This window comes from Chelonus insularis, unplaced genomic scaffold (genome assembly GCF_013357705.1).
Source record: "Chelonus insularis isolate UGA/USDA-ARS -01 unplaced genomic scaffold, ASM1335770v1 contig_339_pilon, whole genome shotgun sequence".
In the NCBI taxonomy this organism is placed as follows: Eukaryota; Metazoa; Arthropoda; class Insecta; order Hymenoptera; family Braconidae; genus Chelonus; species Chelonus insularis.
In genome coordinates this window covers 528,089-552,612 of record NW_023276505.1, presented here as the reverse complement: position 1 = coordinate 552,612, position 24,524 = coordinate 528,089, and the positions used below count along the sequence as shown (strand labels likewise).

General features: G+C 27.3%; 4 protein-coding genes across 12 annotated transcripts in view; 1 reads left to right on the top strand and 3 right to left on the bottom strand.

Annotated features, from left to right (window-relative positions):
* Positions 1–44: 44 nt before the first annotated feature.
* LOC118066275 (neurofilament heavy polypeptide-like) lies at positions 45–2,761 on the bottom strand. The gene is made up of 4 exons (XM_035082195.1): positions 2,640–2,761; positions 1,857–2,188; positions 455–1,754; positions 45–376 (listed from the first exon to the last, which is right to left on the bottom strand). Exons 2-4 carry the CDS (start codon positions 2,184–2,186, stop codon positions 291–293), a joined length of 1,716 nt encoding a protein of 571 aa, XP_034938086.1. The 5' UTR covers positions 2,187–2,188; positions 2,640–2,761; the 3' UTR covers positions 45–290.
* A 305-nt stretch (positions 2,762–3,066) lies between these two features.
* On the bottom strand, positions 3,067–9,243 carry LOC118066274 (ubinuclein-1-like). Its single transcript, XM_035082194.1, has 10 exons — positions 8,915–9,243; positions 7,507–7,626; positions 7,328–7,429; positions 7,039–7,251; positions 6,430–6,974; positions 6,188–6,349; positions 6,054–6,125; positions 5,388–5,495; positions 5,129–5,305; positions 3,067–4,458 (listed from the first exon to the last, which is right to left on the bottom strand). Exons 1-10 carry the CDS (start codon positions 9,095–9,097, stop codon positions 3,264–3,266), a joined length of 2,877 nt encoding a protein of 958 aa, XP_034938085.1. The 5' UTR covers positions 9,098–9,243; the 3' UTR covers positions 3,067–3,263.
* Positions 9,244–9,734: 491 nt separating this feature from the next.
* Positions 9,735–13,970, top strand: REPTOR-BP (REPTOR-binding partner). The gene is made up of 4 exons (XM_035082226.1): positions 9,735–10,073; positions 11,546–11,639; positions 12,172–12,293; positions 12,582–13,970. Exons 1-4 carry the CDS (start codon positions 10,035–10,037, stop codon positions 12,684–12,686), a joined length of 360 nt encoding a protein of 119 aa, XP_034938117.1. The 5' UTR covers positions 9,735–10,034; the 3' UTR covers positions 12,687–13,970.
* Positions 13,939–24,524, bottom strand: part of LOC118066291 (dipeptidase 1) — a 23,368-nt gene continuing 12,782 nt past the window's right edge. For 2 of the 9 annotated variants that reach the window (XM_035082223.1, XM_035082222.1), the window contains exons 3-11: positions 17,728–17,881; positions 17,531–17,663; positions 16,971–17,121; positions 16,813–16,882; positions 16,543–16,719; positions 16,374–16,458; positions 15,603–15,678; positions 15,295–15,430; positions 13,943–14,718 (exon numbers count right to left, since the gene is read on the bottom strand). In XM_035082223.1, the coding sequence (XP_034938114.1) occupies positions 14,599–14,718; positions 15,295–15,430; positions 15,603–15,678; positions 16,374–16,458; positions 16,543–16,719; positions 16,813–16,882; positions 16,971–17,121; positions 17,531–17,663; positions 17,728–17,881 (1,102 nt within the window). In that variant the 3' untranslated portion in view covers positions 13,943–14,598. Of the gene's footprint in view, positions 14,719–15,294; positions 15,431–15,602; positions 15,679–16,373; positions 16,459–16,542; positions 16,720–16,812; positions 16,883–16,970; positions 17,122–17,530; positions 17,664–17,727; positions 17,882–20,056; positions 21,605–24,524 lie in introns of those variants that run through there. The other 7 variants (XM_035082224.1, XM_035082225.1, XM_035082217.1 and 4 more) reach the window with 6 other exon arrangements.

Genomic DNA, 24,524 nt, shown 5'->3' with positions numbered 1-24,524 from the left:
TATTTATCATTTGAATAAAAAAATATATATATTCAATTGATACAAGCAAATAGCAGAAACAATACAGTTCAAATGCAAGAGTAAATATCTTTAATGCTAGTAATTTTTTAAAATATTTTTTTCAATCTTCTTACAAACTAAAATTATTATTATAAACTAAATTTTTTCATTCAATATCCATGAATGTTTTCAGAATGTTGTCTGATTATAAATGGCTATCTGCATTAAATATCAATGAATAATTTTTTCCAGTTTTCCCAATACATATCTCAACAAAATGACAAAAACAATTACTCAGAGTCGTCATCGAAAATAATGTTATTGATTTTTTTGCTTTCTGTTTTAGCTGTAGTTTTTTGAGACCGAGTAATACGACCTGAAATTTTAGAGAAAATTTTCTTAGATAAAGTGAGGTACATGATAACTTTATAAATAAAATAATTTCATTTTTTACCTTCAGAAATTATATTTTTCGGGTCCAATTCTGCCACCTCTTGTAAACGCTCTTTTTTATTCTTAACTGCTTCACACTTCTCCAACGTTGGTCTACCAATAACTCCATTTTCCTTCAGTAGTTCTTTCAAGCGATCGACTTTTTGTTTTGGTGTCTTACATTCAGCCCAAAGTTCCCGATAACATTTTACTTTAATGCCAGCTGCTTTGAGATATTTTTTTAAGTTTGCAATTTTTTTCTCATTATCGGATGCTTTATATTTTGTATCTTTTTTCTGATTTTTATTGTCACTATTACTTTCAGACTCTTCTTCACTTGATGATTCTTTATTACCATCATCATCTTTGTCTTCAGTTTTTTTTGTCGCAATTTCTTTATCTTCTTTATTCTTTTCATCAGATTTTTCTTTTTCATTTTCCTTTTTTGCTGGTTTCTTTTTATTATCTTTCATTGCTTTCGTATTTTTTTTCACAGCTTCATCTTTTTCTTCTTTTTTTTCTGTCTCTACAGGTTTTTCTTCTTCTTCTTTAGATTCATCATCGCTCTTTTCGGTTTTGCTTTCACTTATTTTTCTTAACTTTGATTTTGTCTTTGTTTCTTTTACTTCTTGATCATCTTTATGGTCTTCATTATCTGATGAGGTATTTAGCCGTTTACGGGGTCGGCCACGTGGTCTCTTTTCTCCTTTAGCAGGAGTCTTAGCAGGAGTTTTAGCTGAAGTTTTAGACGGTGTCTTAGCAGGTGTCCTAGTTGTTGATTTTTTGATTTTCTTTTTTGATTTAGTATCATCTTCGTTCTCAGAATCATTTTCTGAACTTGAAACTACTTTAGTGCTTTTCTGTGTTTCAATAGTTTTTTTCATGACAGGTTTTTTATTCTCTTCTACATCTTTTTCATCTTTTTTTTCATTCTTTTCTTCATCCTTATTTTTTATTTCAACTTTTTTTTCTTTAGTAGAATTTTCTTCATCTTCTTGATCTGACTTTTCTGCATCAGATACACTCATATCTAACTCATTCGAATGAGTCTCTGAACTATCCTTTACGATAATTGTCTTCGATTTTGGCTTGACAACCTCTTCTTTTTCACTATCAGAAGACGCTTCTTTGTCACTTGCGCATTCTACAGAAAGTTCTAGACTATCAACAACTTCAGTACCTTTGCTATTCTTACTATTCATTTTTTTTGTCTCTTTTTTCTCAAGAAGTGTTTTCTTCATTTTAGATGAATTTTTTTCTTCATTTTTTGGATTGTTCATTTTACCATTTGTTACTGTTTCTGAATTCTTTGTGTCTTTATCCTATAAGTTAATTTGGAGAATTAAAGTTAAATCAAAAAATTTAAAATATTATGGTTTGAATTATATAAGACTATTCATTGTACATATTAACTAATTTATTACCTGGTTATTTTTTTCTTCGCTCAAATTCTTTGTATCCTTGTCAAGTGATATATCAAATTCTTTGTCTGTTTTAGTTTTGTCTCTCCCGTTTTTCTTTTCAGTATCATCATTTATTGAATCATTAGAATTGTCTTCTTGGCGAGGCTTTTTTACAGTTTTTTCAACATCCTCATCTGTCACTGAGTCATCTCGAGGACGTTTATTAGAGATTTCAGTAGTAGATTTTGTCTCTGAATTTTCAGTAGTACTATTTTTTTCTTTATCTGGGGTTACTTCAGTTGATACTTCCATTTTTTCTGCATCAGTTTCCATGACGCCAAGTTCAACCATATCTAAAAAATAAGACGGTTTTATATAACGATTGTATAATATTAAAACATTGAGTAATACATCTTGAAGTAATATTAGGATTAAAATAAAAATTGAAAATAGTCTATAGGAAAATATTTTATTAAATAATGTCCAAAGATTTCATTTATATTGAATTAAATAATTTATGAGGACCCAAAACATTAGTTATCAACTAATGCCGGCTTACATTTTTATTTTTAATGAAAAAATTTGTTAAAAGTATTCATAAAATTGTTATTAAAAATATATTTTATGCAGTCGAAGTAACTTTTGACAGAAAAAAAAACAACTTTCCGATAGCGTTCTTTTCTAATAGGAATGAACAGAACCTCAAAACAATACTAACATTCGTTCTTCAATTGCCGGTTATTTTTTAAACGTAAATATTTATAAAAATGTAAGAGAAATATTCAATAAATTCGAAGAACTTACTTGGTTAACTATTCGTTCTTTATTATGCTTCAATTTCCACACGTTCGTTCTTGTAAAAAATGCGCGGCAATGTATTTTTGCGGTAATAACTTACATGCTGCCATTAGAAAAAAATTTCAATATGGCTGTTAGATATAGTTGATTCTTATTTTATCGACAACTAAAAAATTTAAAATGATTTTCTGTAATACTAACTTTTGGTACATGTGATTACTTAATTCAATTTTTAGAAAGCAATTAATTCTGGTGGAATAATGTTTAATTACATTTAAATTATTTAAAATGATATTTAATGAACAATAATCTGAATAAATTACTTAGTATACCATAAAAAGTAATTATTAGGATATCAATTAGGGTAAGTAAATGGTTGCAATGTTAATAGATAAGATAAATCATCTTACTTCAAATTATATACATGGTTTACACATATTTTACTTATTAATACAATTGGTAAAGCTGTACACAAGTTTTATGACATTATGATTCAACTTAATTATGTATGCTGTAAAATTTTAAAAATACTTTTCAATTATTATTTTTTTTTTGTTCTTAAAAATAGTAAAGTATTTGTGTAGTGTAATCAAAACATACACTTGATGATTATCCTTATCACTAATTATATTACCATTGTGAATCTTCCTTCATTTTCATTTTATCGTCCTTTTTATAAACACGTTGATATTCATCACAATAACTCATACCATATATAGGTTTTTGGAGTGGAGAATGATTTGGTGAAAACTTCATTTCTTGAAGTTCTTGAAGTTCTTTTAATGAACGCATAACCATTTGGACATCCTTTTCTTGTTCACTTGGTTGAACTATATTACTAATACCTTCATCTAACATTTCTTTTCTTTTTTCATTATTTAATCTCGGCGCATCATCATTTATTATTTGACTCAAATAATTAGTAGCTGCCATTGTTTCTTCAATTTGTCTTTTTTCTTGTTCTTCTTTAGATAATGTTGATGGTGATAACATAACATTTAATACCCCAACTCTGGAAGACGGTTGTTGATTTGATTCAGCCATCTTATGATCTTTTCTCTTCTTTTCAGGATCAAATGATTTTTCTTTCATCCATCGATCTCGTTTTCTTATTTTTTGATCACATAAATAAACATCACTTTCTCGATCGTCTGTTCGCTTTTCAGATATTCCACTTACACTTTCTTGTAATATTCTTTGTTTAAGTGATACAGGTTTGGGTCCAGAAAATGTTGTTATAGAATTTGGAAATATCACATCAGATCGGAATATAGGATGTGATCCATCATTAATAACAGTTATTCCAGAGGAAGATTCATAGGGTGTAATAGAGACAATATCCTTTTTAACTTCATCTACCATTTTGTTCATTCTTTGATAATCGTTAACAGGAGTAATTGACAATGAGTTGCTAGTTAAATCGATTGGATCAAACTTATCAGTATGATTTTTCAATGGCTTTTGCGCCATTAATTGAGAAGTTGGAACTAAAGTTATTTTTGCTCCTGAAGTTCCAGAATTATTCACAGGTTGATTGGACAGTATTGAATTCTCTTTTACTTTTTCTTTGTACTTCGTATTGCTTGATTTTTTTTCAATAATTATTTCTGTTACAGGCGCTTTTGAATTTTGAATTATTGATGTATTATTTACAGAATTTTCAATTAAGGGTTGATCATATCGTGTTGGTGATTTCGCTGTTTCTGTCGATAATTTTTGATTCATATTAGTCGTTTCTAATTTTACATTGCAATTATTTGTAACTACTGATGAAAATTCGTTTGGGACTGACGTGTCCCGAGGCTTTTTCTGTTTTCGTTTGATGCTGTAACAAAGGATTCGGTCAAGATTTATTGCTCTGTACAAAAATATTTCATAAAGCAACATAAGGTTAGAAAAGAAGCAAAAGGAATGTACATAACAACATATATAAAATTTTTAATCAGAAGTTTGATTGTATTACATACAGAAATCAATCGCAGAACTGCTAGAATAATGAAAACTTTCACAGCCAAGTTTAGTTTTCTCAATGATGAATGAGTATTGACAGTGTATGGTTTGTTTAGAATTAGTTAATTTAAATAAATAATAAAGTAGAAAGCATATCAAAGTAGCAATAAAACAGCATAACTTTTAAATATTAATGATATGAGTTCTGTTAAACAAATCATCAAGATGAAAACAACTAACTAATCCGATTCAATGGGTTTCCTAAAACAATCACCAAAAAATAGAAAGGAAAACTAAAAGTAAAGATTATTCAACATTAGAAGAGAATTAAGAATTTTTAATTAGTCATAGGCGAAATTAAAAATTTTTTTTTCATTGTCACGATATACCGGTAAGACTTTAAAATGTTCACTTCGCCTATTCCTAACTTTAAAAATTAATTTTATTGAAATTGTTTCATGCAATAGTATAAACTGTAAAGTGTAAAATTTTAAGCTTTCATCAAGCAATACTACAAAAGAAATTTAAATTCAAAATTTACTTACGTCGATTCGGAACTAGCTATTGCCATCAAAACTTCTACTCTCATCCAATCTTTTGGCCACAAAGGCAATAGTTTACTTTTCATCATTGATTCCATAAATGCCTCTAGACTTTCTTTCCGTGGTTTTCGAATTTTATAGTATTGTCGCCATACATTTGCAATTTCACAGACCAGTTTTCTTTAAAGTGTTAGATTGATAAAAGATTATTATTGTTTTAATTAAACAAATTAGAATTAAGTAAAAAATTTAATTGATATACTTTGATTCATTGGTCCATGAAAATCGTTTACGAGAATTTTTCCCGTCTTTTGGAGATTTCTTATTTCCATCATCGCTACAGCCGTCTGACAATGGAATATCTATGCCTCTGTAAATGTAATTATTACATTAGGTTTTTCAGAGATACTTATTTGATTAAAACCATAAGTAAAAATATACTGATGATAAATGGCCCCCATGTCATGGATTTTCATGAAATCAGTTTAAATTACATTTCTTGACTTTTCGATTCAATTAATATTTGAATGTATAAGCGATTAAAATAAATAGATGATGAGCATAAGAAAATGTAAATTATTTGAGGGCATCTTACCCACAGTACCGATATATCTCCCAATATAAAAGTGGGCTAAGAAATAAAAAAAATGACTATTTTTCATATGTCAATTAAATATGAGACCAAAACACTAAAAGTCAGATATTTAATATTTTTTAAATCTAATATAAGCTTTACAGTAATTGACATGTCAAATACACTTTGTGGCACGTAATGTATTCATTGATTTATCATTAAGAACGTCGAAAATTGAAATTTTGCCAACAACTGTGCTGCCTATCTCATGAAACTTATAATTTTTTATTTTCTACTCAATTTTTAAGATTAGTAGGTTAGTATAGTTATCACGGAATTTTTTTTATTACTCACTTTTCATCGGCTATTTTCTTATTTTCTTCATCCTTTTGCGACGATACGATTCGATCTATTATCGTTTTTAACCTGCAACAATACATATTTTATGTCCAAAATAAATATCATTATAATTGATTTATTACATATACCTTTGAACAGGTTCTTTAACTCTTGTTTCAGCATCTTGAAGACAAAGCTTTCTAGCACGATTTACTAGCGTAATTTTACTACAAGATAAGAAATGCGCTAAGTGGCCGTAAACCTGCGACCTTATTGTTGATGACTCTGTAGCGCGTAATTTTTTTTCTAAGCTGAAAATCCATCAATTGTTTATTTATTATTAAATATTCCATTGGTTATTTACTAAATAATAATTAAAACAAGTGATTACCTTAACAATGTATCATTAACAGAAGTACCAAAAAATTTTATTTTTCCTTCTTTACTATTTTCAGCATGCTTTTTAAGCTTTGTAATAATTTCTTTTACATCTTCTGGAAGATTATCTGGTAAACGAATATCAATTTTTTCAGCATCTTCACATTCCGATGATGTCCCAGCTATGCATCGTGATTTACCAGAATCTATTGTGTCTCGGCTAGATTCATCATCAAGTTTACCATCATTCACAACACTTTCAATAGCATCATCTATATTATTATCTTTACCGGAACATTTTTTTGATTCAACCTTCTTTTCTTCAGTGCCATTTGTAATATTTTTTTTCGCTAATTTTTTTTCTTTTGATCTAGATGCATCACATTGCAGCCTCTTTCTCTCTTCTTGATTTTCTACAAAACTATTGTCTACTTCCATACTATCATTTTTTTGCCTAATTGAGTTATCACTATGTGAATGATCATGATTTTTTTTCTTCCGTTTAACCCCATTATCATAAAAAGATTTCTTTTCACAGTTATCATCTAATTTTAATTTCTGTAAAAATGGTGATATTATAATAAGTATTAATGTTAAGTTGTTTTAATATTTATTTATTTACCTTGGTTATTGGTCCGTTGAGAACTTCTTCAGTATCATCATCATCTGATGTGTCAAGATCTCTTTCTCTTCGTTTAGAATCTGGACTATCTTCTTCATCATCATCACTACTTTCGCTTTGATTCGTTTCTTTGACACTAAATTCTAAAGGTCCACTGTTAATATAAAAACCTCCGTAAGCAGTATTTACTCCTTCAGGAACAACTTCATCATACTATTCGAGTAAATTAATTAAACAATTGTTAATATTTATAATAAGTTTAATTAATATTTATTACTAATGTACTCACCGCATCTGTATTATCTATGAAGGGATCATTCTCATCATATCCTGCTCCAAGATCAACTTCGTCATATTTTTTCTTTTTCTTTCCGGTCATTTGAGTTGGTCCCTAATGACACATTATATTAATATAATTCAATAAATAGATCAATAAAACAAATAATATAATTCAAAGTTTCACCGTACATATTTAGCTTCAAATTTTCGAGCTACTTCTTTTAATTTGGCATCATCATTATCATCGAAAGGATCCAATCCATTCGAAACATTTTCACTGAGATTTTTCAACTCCTTAGCTTTCTTTTTCTGAAAAATAATTTTTTTTTATTTATTTTGAGATTTTTAGTCAATCAATTTTTTGTAGAATTAAAACTCTTATTATTCAAGTAGGGTTCATCAACCAATAAAACATTTATGAGCTGGGATCCTTTTAAAGCGCGTATGTTTCAAACTTACATAGAAATATGGTATACTTTCTACAATGGTGGACTTACTTGGTACAAGTCTTAAAAGTCATGTTAACATCATTGATATAACGTAAATTGATTGAATTTTATAATAAATATCAACCAATTTTAATTCAATGTAGCTATTAAAATTATTTTAATGATTTTTCAAAAATTATAATATATAATTTGAAAAGTGTATAAACTGAATAAAGTAAAATAGAATGTTTACATGATAATAGTTAATGCTACGTTTAGCTGCATAATAGATCTGAGCCTTGAAAAAACCTTGATAAATTAGAATTTATACTAGCCATAATATTTGTAAATTTAATTACCTTGAAAAAAGATAATTATTTTGTTTCCAAAAAGTACCTATAAGTTTCGCTTACGAAAAAATTCATTGAATATTAAATTACTTCTAATCTAAATTAAAAAATTCATTAAACTGTTACTTTAAAATTATAATTATGTTTATTATATAATTAATATTTTTTTTACAAATTATCCAAATCTTAATAAAATGAATAATGGTAATAAATTGATTAGAATTAATTAAAAAAATTGTCTCACAAAAATTTTAAAGGTTAAAGATATTATAAAAATATGTCTTAAATTGTTGATGAGATGAATTAAAAAAAATTTACACATAATAGTATAAACAATGATAAACTTATAAACATTTTAGACTATAAGTATAAAAGTAAACAGAATGCAGAGGTAAGAAACATATTGAAAGTTTCACACACAAAATCATAGGAATAGCGTCTATCATTGTCTATGGCTTTTTTTCAGGGGGAATGTAATGCATATACAGATGACAATACTTTCAGATAAAGATAAAAATCTTAATGTTTTCATTATTTTGCAAATGAACAAAAAGAGTTGGGCAAGGATAATTACAATATATAACTGTAGATTTGTGTAGAGAAAATTGGAATTATGATATGAATAGAAGAATAATATGTACAAATTCACAGGTACTCCTTAATCCATACTGTTAATTCGATCAAGTGTGATAAGGTGTGCATGAGAGTTTGCCGGCTCTCAAAGCTTAGTTGTACTAAAGCTATGCATAACAAAGATGATTGAACATAATTCTAATTAATAAACAGTTTATTTTAATTATAATTAATCACGTTACTGACCTCCAGCAAACTCATATAGTTAAACTCAGAGTAGCCTTTTTCATTTTTTTCATCCAAAGAGAGTTCAAAACGAAAGGAGGGCGCGAGTTGTTTGCCTTTCTCTTTCTTTTCCTTTTTCGTAGAATTACTTAAGGAATTTGGTAATTCAAGAGTTTGTATGGGCACACGTTTTATTTCCGACATTATACATATGCACGTCAAAACCAAATGATTATGGATGCACTAACTAACTAAACAGAAACAATTTGCTATGCCAAATACTGTACCGACATGAATACTATCCAGACATAAATATGGCACATCACAATCTTGGATTTAACTGTTTTTAGAGGGCGCTGCAACTTACGATCACAAAGGCATGTACACATATCACACACGTGCATTTGACACGAACATAAGCAACCTAAGAAAAAGAAAATCGTTTAAGAATAAGATAAAAATATTATGATACAACAACTATTATCTATTGATCGTATCTTATCTAAGTTATTGTTAATTGATTTTTAACAATTTCATAAGTTTATATTTATTATCTTGTTATTTTCACTTAAACTATAGATAAATTTTTTTTTTTCATCATTCGAGATCAGAAAATAGCTACATCTAAAGTAACAAAAACATTTAAAGTAAAAATTGGTGACAAATTAAGAGAATAAAACATCTGTTGTAGGTAAAATAATTATTTAGAGTATCGGATGTTAGTAATGATAATTTTATTGTACAAAAAGTTAATTCATTTTCATACCACAAAGACAAGTTGCGCACGCAAGTAGGAAAAACTTCCTGCATCTTTGTTGATTGGTGATTATTGATCACCAACTCTGTACCAGTAAATAACTAGCTAGAGTGTTTTCTTCGAGAATTGATGGTCTAGTATATATTGCATTTAAACGATTTTCTTTGTGTTCCATATATACACAGCCATTGATTCCAATGTGTGAGAGATGTGCGTCACATTTGTGTACAAAGGTACTTTATTATTGTCGAGTTTGTAATAGTCGAGTAGTGACCTTGCAGTGTTTGTAAACAGATACACGTTGTTTACGAATTACCGTGATTGTAATGAAATTTTAACATTTAATTAAAAAGTGTTATCAATATTTGACAATAATAATTAATAATGGAAGTAGAGAATATGAATATTACTGACAACGAGATGGTAAGTACAAATGAAAGTAAGAATTATTGTTGCTTCATATGATGCAAACATGAATTGTATAAAATTAATTTACACTCAGAATGTAACATCATAATATATAAAAACATTTATTTGTTTTTTATAACGATTATTATAACTAAAAACCAAAAATCTATTAATAAAAAATTTTTTAACTAACAATGAGGTGTCAGCACTGTTGAGTATTGACAACAAAGGAAATAAGCAAAGATGTTTATTATTATAGTGAGATTATTGGTATATTATTATTAATTAAACATTTTAAGTGTTTATTAGATATCGTTGTTTTATCAAAGTGGCGTCTGGAGTCGCTACGTACGCAGATTTAGTTGGATTTTCTTGAATACAGTGTCATTATTATTTTTTACATTACAAATAAGTGAATTGTTCTTTGTTTAATTAAACACGTGGGAACACCAGTATATCGTAATACTGCTCATTTCAAAATTCTTATTTTGTTATTTTTTTGTAAAAAATTTATATTATAAGTTATAAACAATTATAATTATATTGGAGCCCTCTTTATGATTAAATTAATTAACATGATTATTAATCGTAGGAATTAGTGATACAATTACATCTCTTTGTAATTTGTAATAAAATAAATAAGCATGTTACTCGAAAGTGAATTTATTAAACTTTTTCGTGTTAAAAATTAGTTATTTATATAATTTATAATAATTTTAAAAAATTGAAAGAAAAAAATTTCTTTGACTCAACTTGGTATTATTATGGGGCCACCCATTCATAACAAAAGGCCGTTACTAAATTTTCTTGGAACTGCGTAGTTGAATTTAACCGTGCCACCGGTAAGTCCTTTGGTACTTTTTATCCTACCGATATTGTAGAAAATAATAATTTAAACATCAATTGACGTATTATAGTGAAGTTTAACTTATTACTAATTAAAATTTAAATCTTACCAGTTTTTTAAATGAAAAATATTTTCTAACTATTAGTGTTATTAGGTTATACTGAAGAAGATCATTCGACGAAAGTCACGAATAAAAGTTTGTATAACTACTTACAATTTTTATTATTTAAAAAAAGTATCATGATTTACGTTTAAATTATAAAAATTTTAATAGAATGTCAATTTAAAAACATTTTATGTAGAACGCAGATCTTTTTGCGAGTCAATATATTAATTTTCAAATAGAATTGTTTATCTATTACGTCCCATTTTAAAATTTTTCATTTATTACGTATCGTTAACATAATCGTTAATTTTCATCAAATTACTTTAGTATTCAATATTATTGTAGATAGAATGAGAAATAATAAAATAAGAATTTATTTTTATTAAAAAAATATTTATAAAAATGATTTTCATAGTCGATAATGTTTTTGACATATTTTTTCATATTTACTATTTAATAATGTTTCCAAATTTCTTATTTATTGATTTTTTTAATTTAATAATTAATAATAATTTTTGTCTATTTCCTTTGTAGGAAAGCTGTCGTGGAGATCGTAAAGAGGGGGGAAAGCGGGGACGTAAACCTGGTCGAAAAGCAGCCGACAAGGCGGATATGAGAGCTAAGCTTGGTGAGCGAATTTTCAAAAGTTAATTATGTTTAATAATAATGATATACTCATTGACTATGAGAAAATATAATGGAACTCATTCCATTCTTCATCTATTCTTAGTTTGCTATCAATGTTTGTGCATTATTATTGCTCTTAAAACTAATCATCATTTCTCTGAATCATAATATTACATCGGTATTGTTTGATAGACTTTTTTGAAACATGACAAATTGATTTTTTTTCATTAATTAATTCTTTCATAATCGAATAGGCTAACTCATACACATGCTGCTCGTATAAAATTTCTCGAGCTTCATTATCTTTCAGACTTATTTTTTAAAGTGTTTTTTTCTCATTTTTACCTGTGTAAAACAATGCTTCTATTAAATACTATACGCAGAAAGGTAGGAGGAAAAACGTTATCATACAGCATGCCCTACAAAGTTTTTTTTATCATGAAACATTTTTTGTTCTTTCGATATGCCATCTTCAGTACACTTTTTTTTTGTTATAGTTAACAGAGTTATAAACTTTATTTATATATTTCTAGAGCGAAGTCGACAGAGTGCAAGGGAGTGCCGTGCACGCAAAAAACTCAGATACCAGTATTTAGAAGAGCTTGTTGCTGATCGAGAAAAAGCTGTTCTTGCATTAAGAAAAGAGCTTGATATGGTTTAAATAATTTGTTTTAAAATATAATATTTGTTCTATAGTCAATTTTGTTATTGATATGGTATCAAATAAACTCATACAAATTGATATTATTTTTACAATTAGATTGGTTAGCGGAAGATAATTAAATTGATACAACTAAAAAATTTTACTAATTTTGATATTTCTCTTCATGAATTTTTATTGAATCAGACCAGAGATAAAAAATTGACTGTATTACGGCAATTCGATATTCTACCTTGTTCTATTATTTATTCTATTCTGAAATTGATTTTTTCATATTTACAGTATCGATTATGGGGACAAGAATTGGATGCTGGACGTATTCCTGAAGAATTGCAAGCATTGTTTGAAGACTGTGGAAATGTTAAAAAAGAGGCTAATAATAACTAGTATATAAATTTATTATTCTATTTTAAAGTCATCAATAATATATTTGATATTGTATTTTTATCGAACCTATTATGCCTCGCCATATTTTATGAATCTTTGATAAGTTTTCAATATTATTCTATTCTACAATCCTTTATAAGGATCAGCTAATAACTTCTATCATTCATCAACGATTTATCATTATTATGTGGTTAATGTTTTAGAAATATTTATGATGTAAATTATTCTCTGGTCATTTTTATAAATTGCTTTAGTTGAACGAAAAAACAGGAACTGTAATTTACGTGAACTGGTTTAAATCCAGACATATATTTAAAGAGCAGAGAACTTGTCAAGTCGTAGACTAAGTTTGTTTTCGTCTTAAGAGTTTAACAAATTGTAGACTAGGTTAATGCTTAATGATGAGTATCTTATCAGTTTAGTATGTTATACACATAAGTTTATTAAAAAAGTTATTGACAATTAGAAAAACTTACTGACAGTTGATATCCTTGCTAATATCTTTGACAATTTTCTCAGTTTCTTGTAAAGTTTTTTTTCAAGCTTTAAAGAGGATTTCCTTGTCAGTTTTATTTCGAGTATTAGAATTTATCTAAACAGCAAGCATTAAAATTCCTTGCGGATTTCTTGGCATTAAAAACCAATCCAGACAGCATCAATTTCTGAAGAATATCGTAGAAACTTTTAAAAGTCGATTTTTTATCAAGATATCTTTAAGCCGTCTTTGAAATACTTGTTAAAAGCTTATATGATATATGAAAGTTTATTATTCAAAAATTAATTCTTGTCTGGTGATTGTTTAAGCAGTTTTTTTTGATTTACTATCATACTTCTATATTTCTTGTAAAAATATCATGTACTAGAGTTTATGCTGGATGATGCATAGACTGCGTCGTTGGAGTTGATGGCCATTGAAAAAGATATTATCTTATGATTCAATGACGTTCTATGGACCAGAACACGATTCTAAAGCCTTGTTTTAAAACATTTTGATGCAAAAATATCTGACAGTATATATGTAAATCCCTAGAGCTCACTGTCTTCATTATGCGACAGTAGCTTCTAGGTTTCAATAAAAACAAAAACATGTTATTTTTTTAATGTTATTAAAATTATAAATTATCTATCAAATGAAAAAATTAAAAGATCAAGTTAAGAATTAGTCAGGTATGTTTAAATAAGAACAAAGTACTCATGTTAAATTTAATTTTAAATAAAACTTATTTTGTTTTATTGCTTATAAAGTTTAAATATAATAAATGTTTACCAACATATATATTTGTATATTCGAGTATTGGTTTTATTGATTAAACTATCATTCAGCCACTATTTAATACATCTTTTTCTTATTATTTGGTGCAATTCTAAATTCTTAATTTTATTATTAATTCTTTAATATATCATATTTTATATTTTTGTTTCCTTATAATACAATAAATCCATAATAAAGTATTAAATATACTATCTACCCGTTTCTAATTGGAAGCTAAATACACGTAACAATAAAGTAGATTATTAAATTTTGTGGCTGAATTATAGTAAAATGAATCCTCTTTATATCACGTGATGTAGAAATTTGTTGCATATATTCATTATGATATTTTAAAAATGAGGAGTTGTAAATTAATACAAATATGTGTTCAATAGAATTGCATTCTTATACTGCCATAATTCATAATAAAAAAGTTTCCATGTTATTGATTGACTATGTCTCATTAAAACGGTTCAGAGTATTGAAACTCTAAACCTTTACGATTCGGATTATTTTTATAAACAATATCATATTAATCTAGTGTTCTTTTATCTATTTTATGTATAACTTTGAATATTCATTATATTTTTATATGAAATACTATCTAAAACACAACCGTCAGTAACATATTGGTTTGATATTGATAAAAAATTTATTATATTAAGGTGTCATCAGTTCTTGCTTCAAATTGTAGCGACAGTAATCTCTACCAATGATATCTTCACTCGAGATTTCATCTTCAAGCGGCTCTATGCCTTCCGCAGCCATACGATCTCGTACCTGGAACATGACATAAGCACATGGAGTTTAAACTTTTTCTATTTCAATTTACGAGAATCGATAAATAAATTATATGTTCGAGACAGTTTCGATGTAACTTTGAAATATTTTTATCAATAGTTAAAGCTGAAAGTTTCATTAAAATGCAAAGAATATTCTCTTCTCTGAATTAAATAATATTTTATAATTATTCAAATTCATTCATAAATTACTAGTTTTAAAAGAAATACCATTATTTTAAATGATTTTTTTTATAAAACAACAACAGTATTTACTTTTTAAATAATTGTTTACTAAAGTCTTGGAATTGAAGTTAAATTCTTGAAAAAAAATAGTTCCAAAGAGAGTTTCATTGTTATCAACAGAACAATATCATGTAGATCAATAAAGATAAAATATATTCCTAATAACTTTACTATTGTACAAGTTAGATTATATATAACTCTAAGTAGACAACAATGAAGTAATGAATGTTTTCTTTCATCACAACATAGTGATAATTATGTTCATAAACAACATTGATAAATTATTCCAATGTAATATTATAATACTTGCAAGTTCTCTAAATGTTCATACCTGCTCGACAATTTCAAAGACACGTATAAGATTAAGCCCTGCAAGCTTCTGAACATCTTGTTCTGACCATCCGTTTGTAAGTAGTTCTGCAAACAGCTCTGGATATTTACTAACATCTTCAAGACCCGTCGGCGTTCTAAAATAATAAGAATATATAGTATTTTATTTAATATTTTATAATCATTCTTAAGTTCTTAACCAAAGTGTTTTTCTTTTCCGAAATTAACTACATAATTTATTGCAAGTTCGATTGACTCAATGCATTTATAAAGTGCGTTCATAGTATATAAATTTAAATCTATACTTACAAGTTAATTCCATCGTATCCAGCACCTATTCCAACATGATCGATGCCTGCCACTTTGCGTACATGATTTATATGTGCTAAAACGTCAAATTCCAGAGATGTAATTTAGATAGCGAAGATATGAGCATGTTCACAGTATATAAAAAGCGATATTGATGAATATACTTTAGAGAGATGAATTTCAGAATTGTTTTTAAGAATAAATAAAAAGCTGTCTGCTTGGAGTGTCACTTTAGTAAAAAGCGAAAAAAATCTAACAATCTCCAGAATTTTTACACTATCAACAATTCTGTAATAGCTTTTACGTGTAAATAATTTTTACAAATAAATATTTTATATTTCTTGGGAAAGTATGACACAGTGAAACAAACTGAATGAAAAAAAGCTGACAAAAATATGAAATATTCTTGTATAGAGTTAGTACTGTTACGTTTGAATAATGCATTATACTTTTAAGCCGATTAGTACGTTCGCCATTTTTTATTCATTTGCGTGAAAAAAAGGTTTCAAGATAATTACTCTCAACACACAATTCTAACCCAAAATATCGTGAAAATTAATCCTTGTCAAAATATCTTTAAACTGAGTAATCCGCAATAAAAAAAAACCACATATAAAAACATTTAGAATATTCCAGCCACTGATGAAATATTTTCTACTAATAAACAATCTTTTAGTTGGATTATAGATATGTGGTGCTTTTTTTACCGAGATTAGTGAGCATATGAAATTTATCTTCATTAAGTTTATTAAATTTTTATATTTTACATACCTACTACATCTTTTAGTGTTGATCTTTCACTACAACTTATGAAGTGAGGATAAAAAGAAATCATTACAATTCCTCCAGATCGAGCCTAGAAAAATACATCAATAAAAATTGATCAATTACTCATCAATATTTTTTGTTTTTGACAAATAATAAAATTAATTTTTCTCACGAGTAATTGAAGAGCATGATCTGGAACATTTCTTGAAGAATTACAAATAGCATGAGCGCTACTATGACTAAAAATCACTGGTGCTCTAGAAACATCCATGGCATCTAGCATGGTTGGCACAGAAACATGTGATAAATCCACCATCATCCCCAATCTATTCATTTCCACTATAATACTCTGTATACAAATATTTTCCAATAAAAGTCTCCAGAGAGCTAGACTTTATTTGTGAATAAAAATAAGTAAGTTAAGGTTATGAACTTGACTTACCTTTCCGAAATTTGAAAGACCACCAACATGAGGTACTTGACCTGGCTCATCTGTTGTACTGCAATCTGCCCTGCCAAACCAATACATAAACAACTGTAGCATTGGGAAATGTCGGTATCTATATTTTATCGGTTGATTAAAAGTGTTTGCCTACTTACCAAGGTGTATTGCACGTATGGGTCAAAGTAAGATACCTTGCTCCAAGTTCATAAAGCATTCTGAGTACTGCTAAACTTGTACTTATAGCATGACCACCCTCTACTCCTATTAAACTTGCTAATCTTCCCTCACCATGGGCTTTTTTAATACCTATGGAATATAATTTTAATCACTGTTTTTTTGTGAGATGAAAAAGAGTATTCTTATAAAGGAAAAAGTAGTAAAAGAGTTAAGATTTAGATGTAGGTCAACTGTACTGAGATTAGTTTCCCGATCTCGAAACACAAATGTGAGTGCAGATAGGAGAAAAAATCAGCTCTTTAGCAACTGTAACTAGTAACGGAAGAAGGAAGTTGTAAGAAAGTTTAGATTTAGAGCAAAGTGAACAAACCGTAAAAACCCACAGGCATACACGCTAAAATGTCTAATCCAACTCAATCAAAGGGTTTTAAAAATATCAAAGACTCTGACTTGAGTACATAAATAAGGTCATTAATTTTCATGAAAATAATAATAATATTTTAATATAGAAATGGAGTTTCTTGTGTGAGATACACACCTTCAGAAGTAGTAACAAGAATCATATTTTTTGGATGTTTGTTTACCAATCTTCGAATAAGGTCAATTTGCTCTAGCGCCAACTGTACTGAATCAAGATGCTGTGATGAACATGGTACATACGCCGACCAGAACTGTAAATTAGTAAATGGGAAAAGAAATTTTTTTTTACAAGAAAAAAAATATTGGTTAACTTACTTGGGCAGCAACCATGCCTTCTTTTAGTCTTTTTAAATCGGTATGGCTCCATGCTGTTTGAGACCAAGGGTGAACTCGTTTTAAATCATGAAATTGGAAATTACGTAATTGGTTTTTTAAAAATTTACGTATGTTCCATGGCAAATCATTATGACTTGAAACAAAAAAAAAATAATTCACAATTAATTAATTGTTTAATTCACTACATTAAACATTTAAAAACTATTTAATTATAATGCTGTAATGTTCTACCAAGTCTAAACGTAAATTCTGAATTGGTAGTACAAGCTTTCATTGAAGACCTTGTGGACTAGAACTGAGTTTCGGAATAATGAATATCATGTTAGAGAACACTTGGTTCAAACCCCAAAATTGTAGTTAGGGTAACCAAACCAGGAGATGAACTAATTATATTTTAATTTATAATTCAACTTGTCTTTTAAACTAAAAATATTTCTTTTTTTTATTATTTAAAAGGTGATTTAATATAAACCTTTACTCTTTTAATTGTAATTGTAATGATTAATGTTATTAATTAGTTACATTATACATGAAGTAATCAAACTGCTGTACTTAATTGAGACGTTAATACTCAAACAGAATTAATGGAACAAAGTCTAGCACAAAACAAATTCTGTTTCATCCGGAGAGACTTTGAGGCTCTAGTCTGAATTTTCTTCCACTACTTAAGAAAGCTCTTCTATTGACAATAGCACAATGGGCGAAATTATTTAATTATTTAATTAAAGAGGAATTTTTGTTAATTACAATCGCTTTTATCAACTTGAAAAGTGAAATAAAAAATATTTATGAGTCTTTGAATTGCGTCTAAAAATTTGAAATATTTATATTTTGTCAACAAATTATTAGATAATTATTCACAATTGGGGCTCCAGATATAAATTGCTCCGAAAGATTTTTTATGCATTTGGGGTTATTTCAGAGGATACAAATAGTAAATTTGAGGCGAGGGAGACATATTATTGCTATTAATTCATACATTACATGTTATAAAATACATATAATAAGTCAATGAATTTCACTAGAATCGTTAATGTTACATTTTAAAATATAGCAAAGGGAGGTGCAGGGCGAGTGTTTATAATTTGGTCAACGTTCATTTGCGTGGGGGGGAGGTAGAAGAGCATAAATATTTTTGTAATTACTAAAAATATTTACGCTCTTTTACCCCCCCCCCCCCTCCCCACCTTCCATCCTCCTTTAAAAAGTGCCTTCTTCACCTTTAAATATCTAATTTTACCTAACAAAATAGTCTCCAGGTGATGGAAAATTTTTTCGAGTGATTTTCGTTTGGAGTCCAAATTCTAAATAATTATCAATTATTGTTATAAATTTTTTTTACATTAGCTTCAATGAGTTTTAAGCACTTATAGTGATGAGAATATACGTTTAAATGCAAATAGAAGATGACAGTAATTTTTTTTCAAGGATACAAAGATATTACATGGATTGAACAAATGTACAATGGGTTTAACATCGAGCTAGAACTAATAACTACAGTAATAATGTGATTCGAGCAAAATTTTACTCGAGTGATTTGAGTGATTTTGTTGCCACTTATACTCAAGTTCACTTGAGAACGAATAGGACTAGCTGACTCAACTGAACATGATCGAATCTGGCTGACTCGACTCGTTCATTACTCGAATGTTATTGGAGATCTCAAAGTAGGAGTAATGTTTTGCATTTTATTTTAAATACAAAAGGAAGAAAAACTTTACGAAACGAATTTACTTGAGCTGTTTTTTCTCGATAGATGGATTGATCTTCAAAGGAAAAAAAAAGAAAATAAAATTAGATTCTATCGTGTAATAATATCGAAAATGGAATAATGTAAAATCAAGGTTGAAGATCTGTTGAAACGCACCAATAAAAATTTTCTATCGACGTCAGTAATTTTGTTATCACTAAAATGATAAAAAGTAATGAGTAAAAATGGTTTTGATTGAATAAAAGAAATTTATCCGACAATTTTTGTTAAAAATCTCTATAAAATCATAAATGTTTAAAAACTTTTCAACAATAATATTTATCCGATTAATTTAAAAAAAATTCACTCTATTTCACACGAAATAAACTTCATTTTTAACAAACGATATTTTTCAACGATAAATAAGTCTTTTTCCCGTCGCTGAAGTGATTGTTTTTAATAAATCAGAAACAATTCAAGTCATTCTGTGAAAAATCGTTCGTTTACGGTAAATGAGGAAAAAAAAACTGGAGGGAAAAAAGAGAAGCGAGAAAAAAAGGTCGTCATATTTCTTCTAAAAATAATATGTGATAAAATATAATCAATTAGCGTACATACCCATCCACAAGAGGTACATCTCGTAAAATTCTGCGAGCTACAGCTAATCGATCGCCGGCGTATGCACCTAACAGAGTATTTGATAACAATTGTCCTAACACCAGTATAGCCATTACCATCTTCATCCTCCTGTTCACTGAATTCACAGCGTTTTTTGCTAGTCGTATTGTCATGCCATTGTTTAATAAAGTTGACAATCTCGTCTTGTTTAAATACCAAGTGTAATATTTTCAACAATTTACCATGTTCTTTTATTTAAATCAAATACAATATTTTTATATGCTTTAATAGATATTACAGGATTAAAATTGCTTGTTTTCTCAATTTATAATATCCAGAAAATTTATTCATGATTTCAGTCTTTTGGAGTGGAATAATTAGTTTTATTTCAAGTTTGAAATCAGACTGACTCAAATTTCGGGATTTAATGTTTCCTCATTTCTTGTTTATATTTTACTAAATTATTCGCATTAATAACTTGATACATTATGTTCTTTATTAAATTATTAATATACTTCAGAAAGTTTATTTTCAGTCCATTATCCTTTAAATCAATGATTATAATATTTTTAGCTTCCTGCTAAGGTAACTAATCTAATTTATTGAGTCAAATATTGAAGATTTCCTGTATCTTGAAAGATGAAAGATACCAATATGTTTTGAAATTTTGTACTTTTTGTGAGATCAACAGAAATTGGTTTTTGATTTATATCATAACAACTTGTTTACTAAAAGAGCACGACTATTTTTAATATAGTAATAATGATTTATGTGAATATTTGTAAATAGAAATATTAAACTTCATTGATGAATTCACAAAATGTGTAAAAAGTTGGTCATTTTTTGGTGGATTATTTAAAAATTTATATAAATGAGTTGTTGAATATATTTAAAGAGTTCTCTCACAAGTGGGTATAGAGATGAACCTTTCAGTGGAATATTAATGATGATAACCACCACAGGTATTGAATAAATATGAAACTCAAAAGATGAGTGTATCGTGTAAATTTTTGTTTATTAATATTAACAGTTTGGATAAAATAGCCAATATCAAATTTCCGAAATAATTTAAATGCATAGGTTAAGCTTTTGAAAGCATTAAATCCACTACTATTCTATGCTTTAATTATATGTTTTCACTTGAAAAATATCACATTGATATTATTAATTGGCACAATTTCGTTATCATAACAATATCATTTTAATTGTATCAATAAGTATTATAAGAATAATAGAACTCTCGTCTACTATTTTTTTAAGTTTCATTATTCATTTCGAAAAAATATTTAAATTCATCAATTGTTATTATTTCTTATTATAATAGAGAGAATAATTTCACAATTATTTACACTAATCATTACACATATCACCGAGAGTAAATTTGAAATTCTTCCAAAAAAAAGGAAAAGCTCTTAAGGTCTAACGAACAGTTTACAGCTGAACTTGTCGTAGACTAGAAACGTTGATGTTCACTCAGTCCGTGTCAGAGCGCAAGCGTACTGTTCACGTACAATTATTTTGTTCGTTTTATAATAAATTTATGTAAGGTATTTCTTGCCCACATTGGACAATTTCAAAACAATATCGAATCTCTGCCGCTAGTATTTGTGAAGATATTTGAAAAATTAAATTGATTATTGATCAGATTAATTTCATTCAAGCACCATTATAAGTTATGATTACTTCATAATTTTAATCTCTTATAACTTTTGAAGGATTCTTTTATTAAGAAGAATATCATACCAATTATTTTGAAAGATTTCATGATTATAAGGTACAGGCCTATTTTTAAAATTTATTTCACGTAGGAATAATAATTCGAGTTTGGAACTTTTGAATTCTAAAGAGCATTCCAAGTTTTGGAGTGAAATTTTATCGTAGGCATATACAAGAAAATTTTAAGACTAATTTGAATCTCCAACTTCCTTGTGGATTTTCAAAATCATCATGCGTAAAATGAAGTTAGACTTTAGAAAGTCCTGTATGATCTACTGAATCTTCTTACGAATGTTATTTTAATAGTTTTTACTTTATTCAAGTATTTGATGAAATTCTATAGCAAAGAAAAAAATTGGACTAGAATTTGTAGTGCAGAGTTGCTTTTTTAATATCATTAAAAAGAACTTCAATATAGTTTTAAATGTGTAATAAAAAAAATTTCCATTTTTTGATTAAAGTAGATTATTTCAAGTAACGGGATTCAGTTTTTTGTACAATTAAATATTTCAAAGTAATAGGTATTGAAATAATTTTTTTATTGATTAAAATATTTTATATCAAAAAAAATTGTGTTTAATGAAAATGGAACATCCAATTCAGTTCATGCAATATTTATGTTACTCAAATATTCCAACAAATGCTGATATATGCTGAATAATTATTGTAAATTAAATTAAATAAGAATTTATTCACCAACATTTTACAAAGAAAAAATTTTTTTTTAAAGATAAAAAAAGAATTTTTTTGAACTTAGAGCTGTTTCTTAATATATTCTCTTAATAATTAAATTGTCAAAGACTCTAGGGTCCTAGAAAGCTTTAAAAATTTTTAAAAGATTTAGAAGATCTCCGTGGATTTTTAAACTCAATTGTTAGTTTTATCTTGGATTTGCTAATCTATACTGAAGATGTAGAGTCGAATTAGCACTTTACCCAAGGCAGCAAGTTAAACATCAAAGAAATGCAGTATTAGGAAATCTCAATCAAAATTCATATTTCTATTTAGCAACTCTTTATATTTTTCTAAGAACTAGATTTATTTCAATGAGTACGTAGATGATAAGGCTAATATATTTTTCAAATGTCGCGAGTACACTGTAATCACAGTGAAATGAAGTGTAAATAAAAATAAATCCCGTACTGTTACAGACTAAAAAATACCACTAATATATTGTGAAATACAGATGAGAATTTAATGTATACCTAAAGGAAATAATTTATACTTCTTTTATCTTGCAAATAAACTCATTATATCCTATAAAATCTGCAGATAGATTTATTAGAACATTAATTTTTAATGATGTACTTTAAAGTTCATTATTGTTATTATTATTCATTATAAATAATAAATCGTTATATTTTTTCTTTTTAATTACATAGAAAAGAATTACAGTTGGTGAAGTCATTAGGAATCATTCATAATAAATTTTACGATAATATGAATGATTCTAATACTTTCGCTTCATGAAAAAAAATAGAAAAGTGCGGAAATAGGAGTGAATTTAAAAAACTAAAGTATAACCAATTTTTATTTTTAACTGGAAAAACTCTATGCTCAAGATACAATTTTATAGGCTGTTAAATAGAATGTACCGCAAATTTTAATGTACACGAAATATTTATGTATTTATGTAATAATGGAGAATAATAAAGCCTCTAAAAGAAGTTTATAGCTTAAAAAATTAACAACTAATTGAATATTGATAGGTTTTAACATTTTTCAGTACACTATAATGAGATTGAAAAATTATTATTTGTTTTCCTATTATGTAATACGAAGGTGTTATAAATTTTTTAATTCAATTTTTCTACTTTCCGTTTCACTGAATGAATAACAATTAAAACATTTCTAGTAATAGTTAAAATCAAATATTGTTAACAAAAAATATGTTGAGAGATTTCTTATAAATACTGCTCGTTTATTATATTTTTCACTTAGTTTTCTCAAATATGGACTCGAGATACGGTTTTGCTCACTTGTGGGTAAGTTAATTTTTTATTCATTTTATTTTAAATTCAAAATAGCAATTGGGGGTGAAAAAAATCAATTATTTAACGAAAATTTGGACATTGAAAAAGAGGAATCAAAAAAGATCTTGAAGTGTTTAAATATATCTCAGATTGTAAAATTGATAGAATTAAATTTATTTTTCTCGGACCAACACGATACGAGGGGCGTTCAAATATAAACACGAAATTTCATGTCCTGCCTCCACAATACAGTATGTGTTTATATTTCAACGCTCTTCTCACTTGGAGATTAAAGCAAATGCTCCTAAATTATTCAATTATTTGACAGACAGTTATTTATTTACTAAAAATTCTCAAGAGATGCTAGATTAATTTTTAATAATTATGTTTTAGGTAAGATTTATAATTTACAGCACATTAATAATCAGTTTGTGCTATTCCCTGCCTCGAAGTGTTGAGGATCAGACACAATATTTTATTTCTGAAAATGATAACACCGACAAAGACAATAATAACAAAAATTTCGAAGTCAATAATTATGGCAATCCAAACATAAATAAATCATTAACAGTTGATCACAATGTAAGTAGAACAAATATTTAAAGTATAATTCATTTTGCAAAAAATTATCGAAATTCAGTAATTAATTATTTACTATTTATTTCTTTTTAAATGATATCAGCAATCGAAAGATACAAGATCATTTGAACTGTTAAAATTATCAAGACTAAAAAAAAAACCATTCCCAAGCATAAATTCACGAAATCGACGAAATAGTC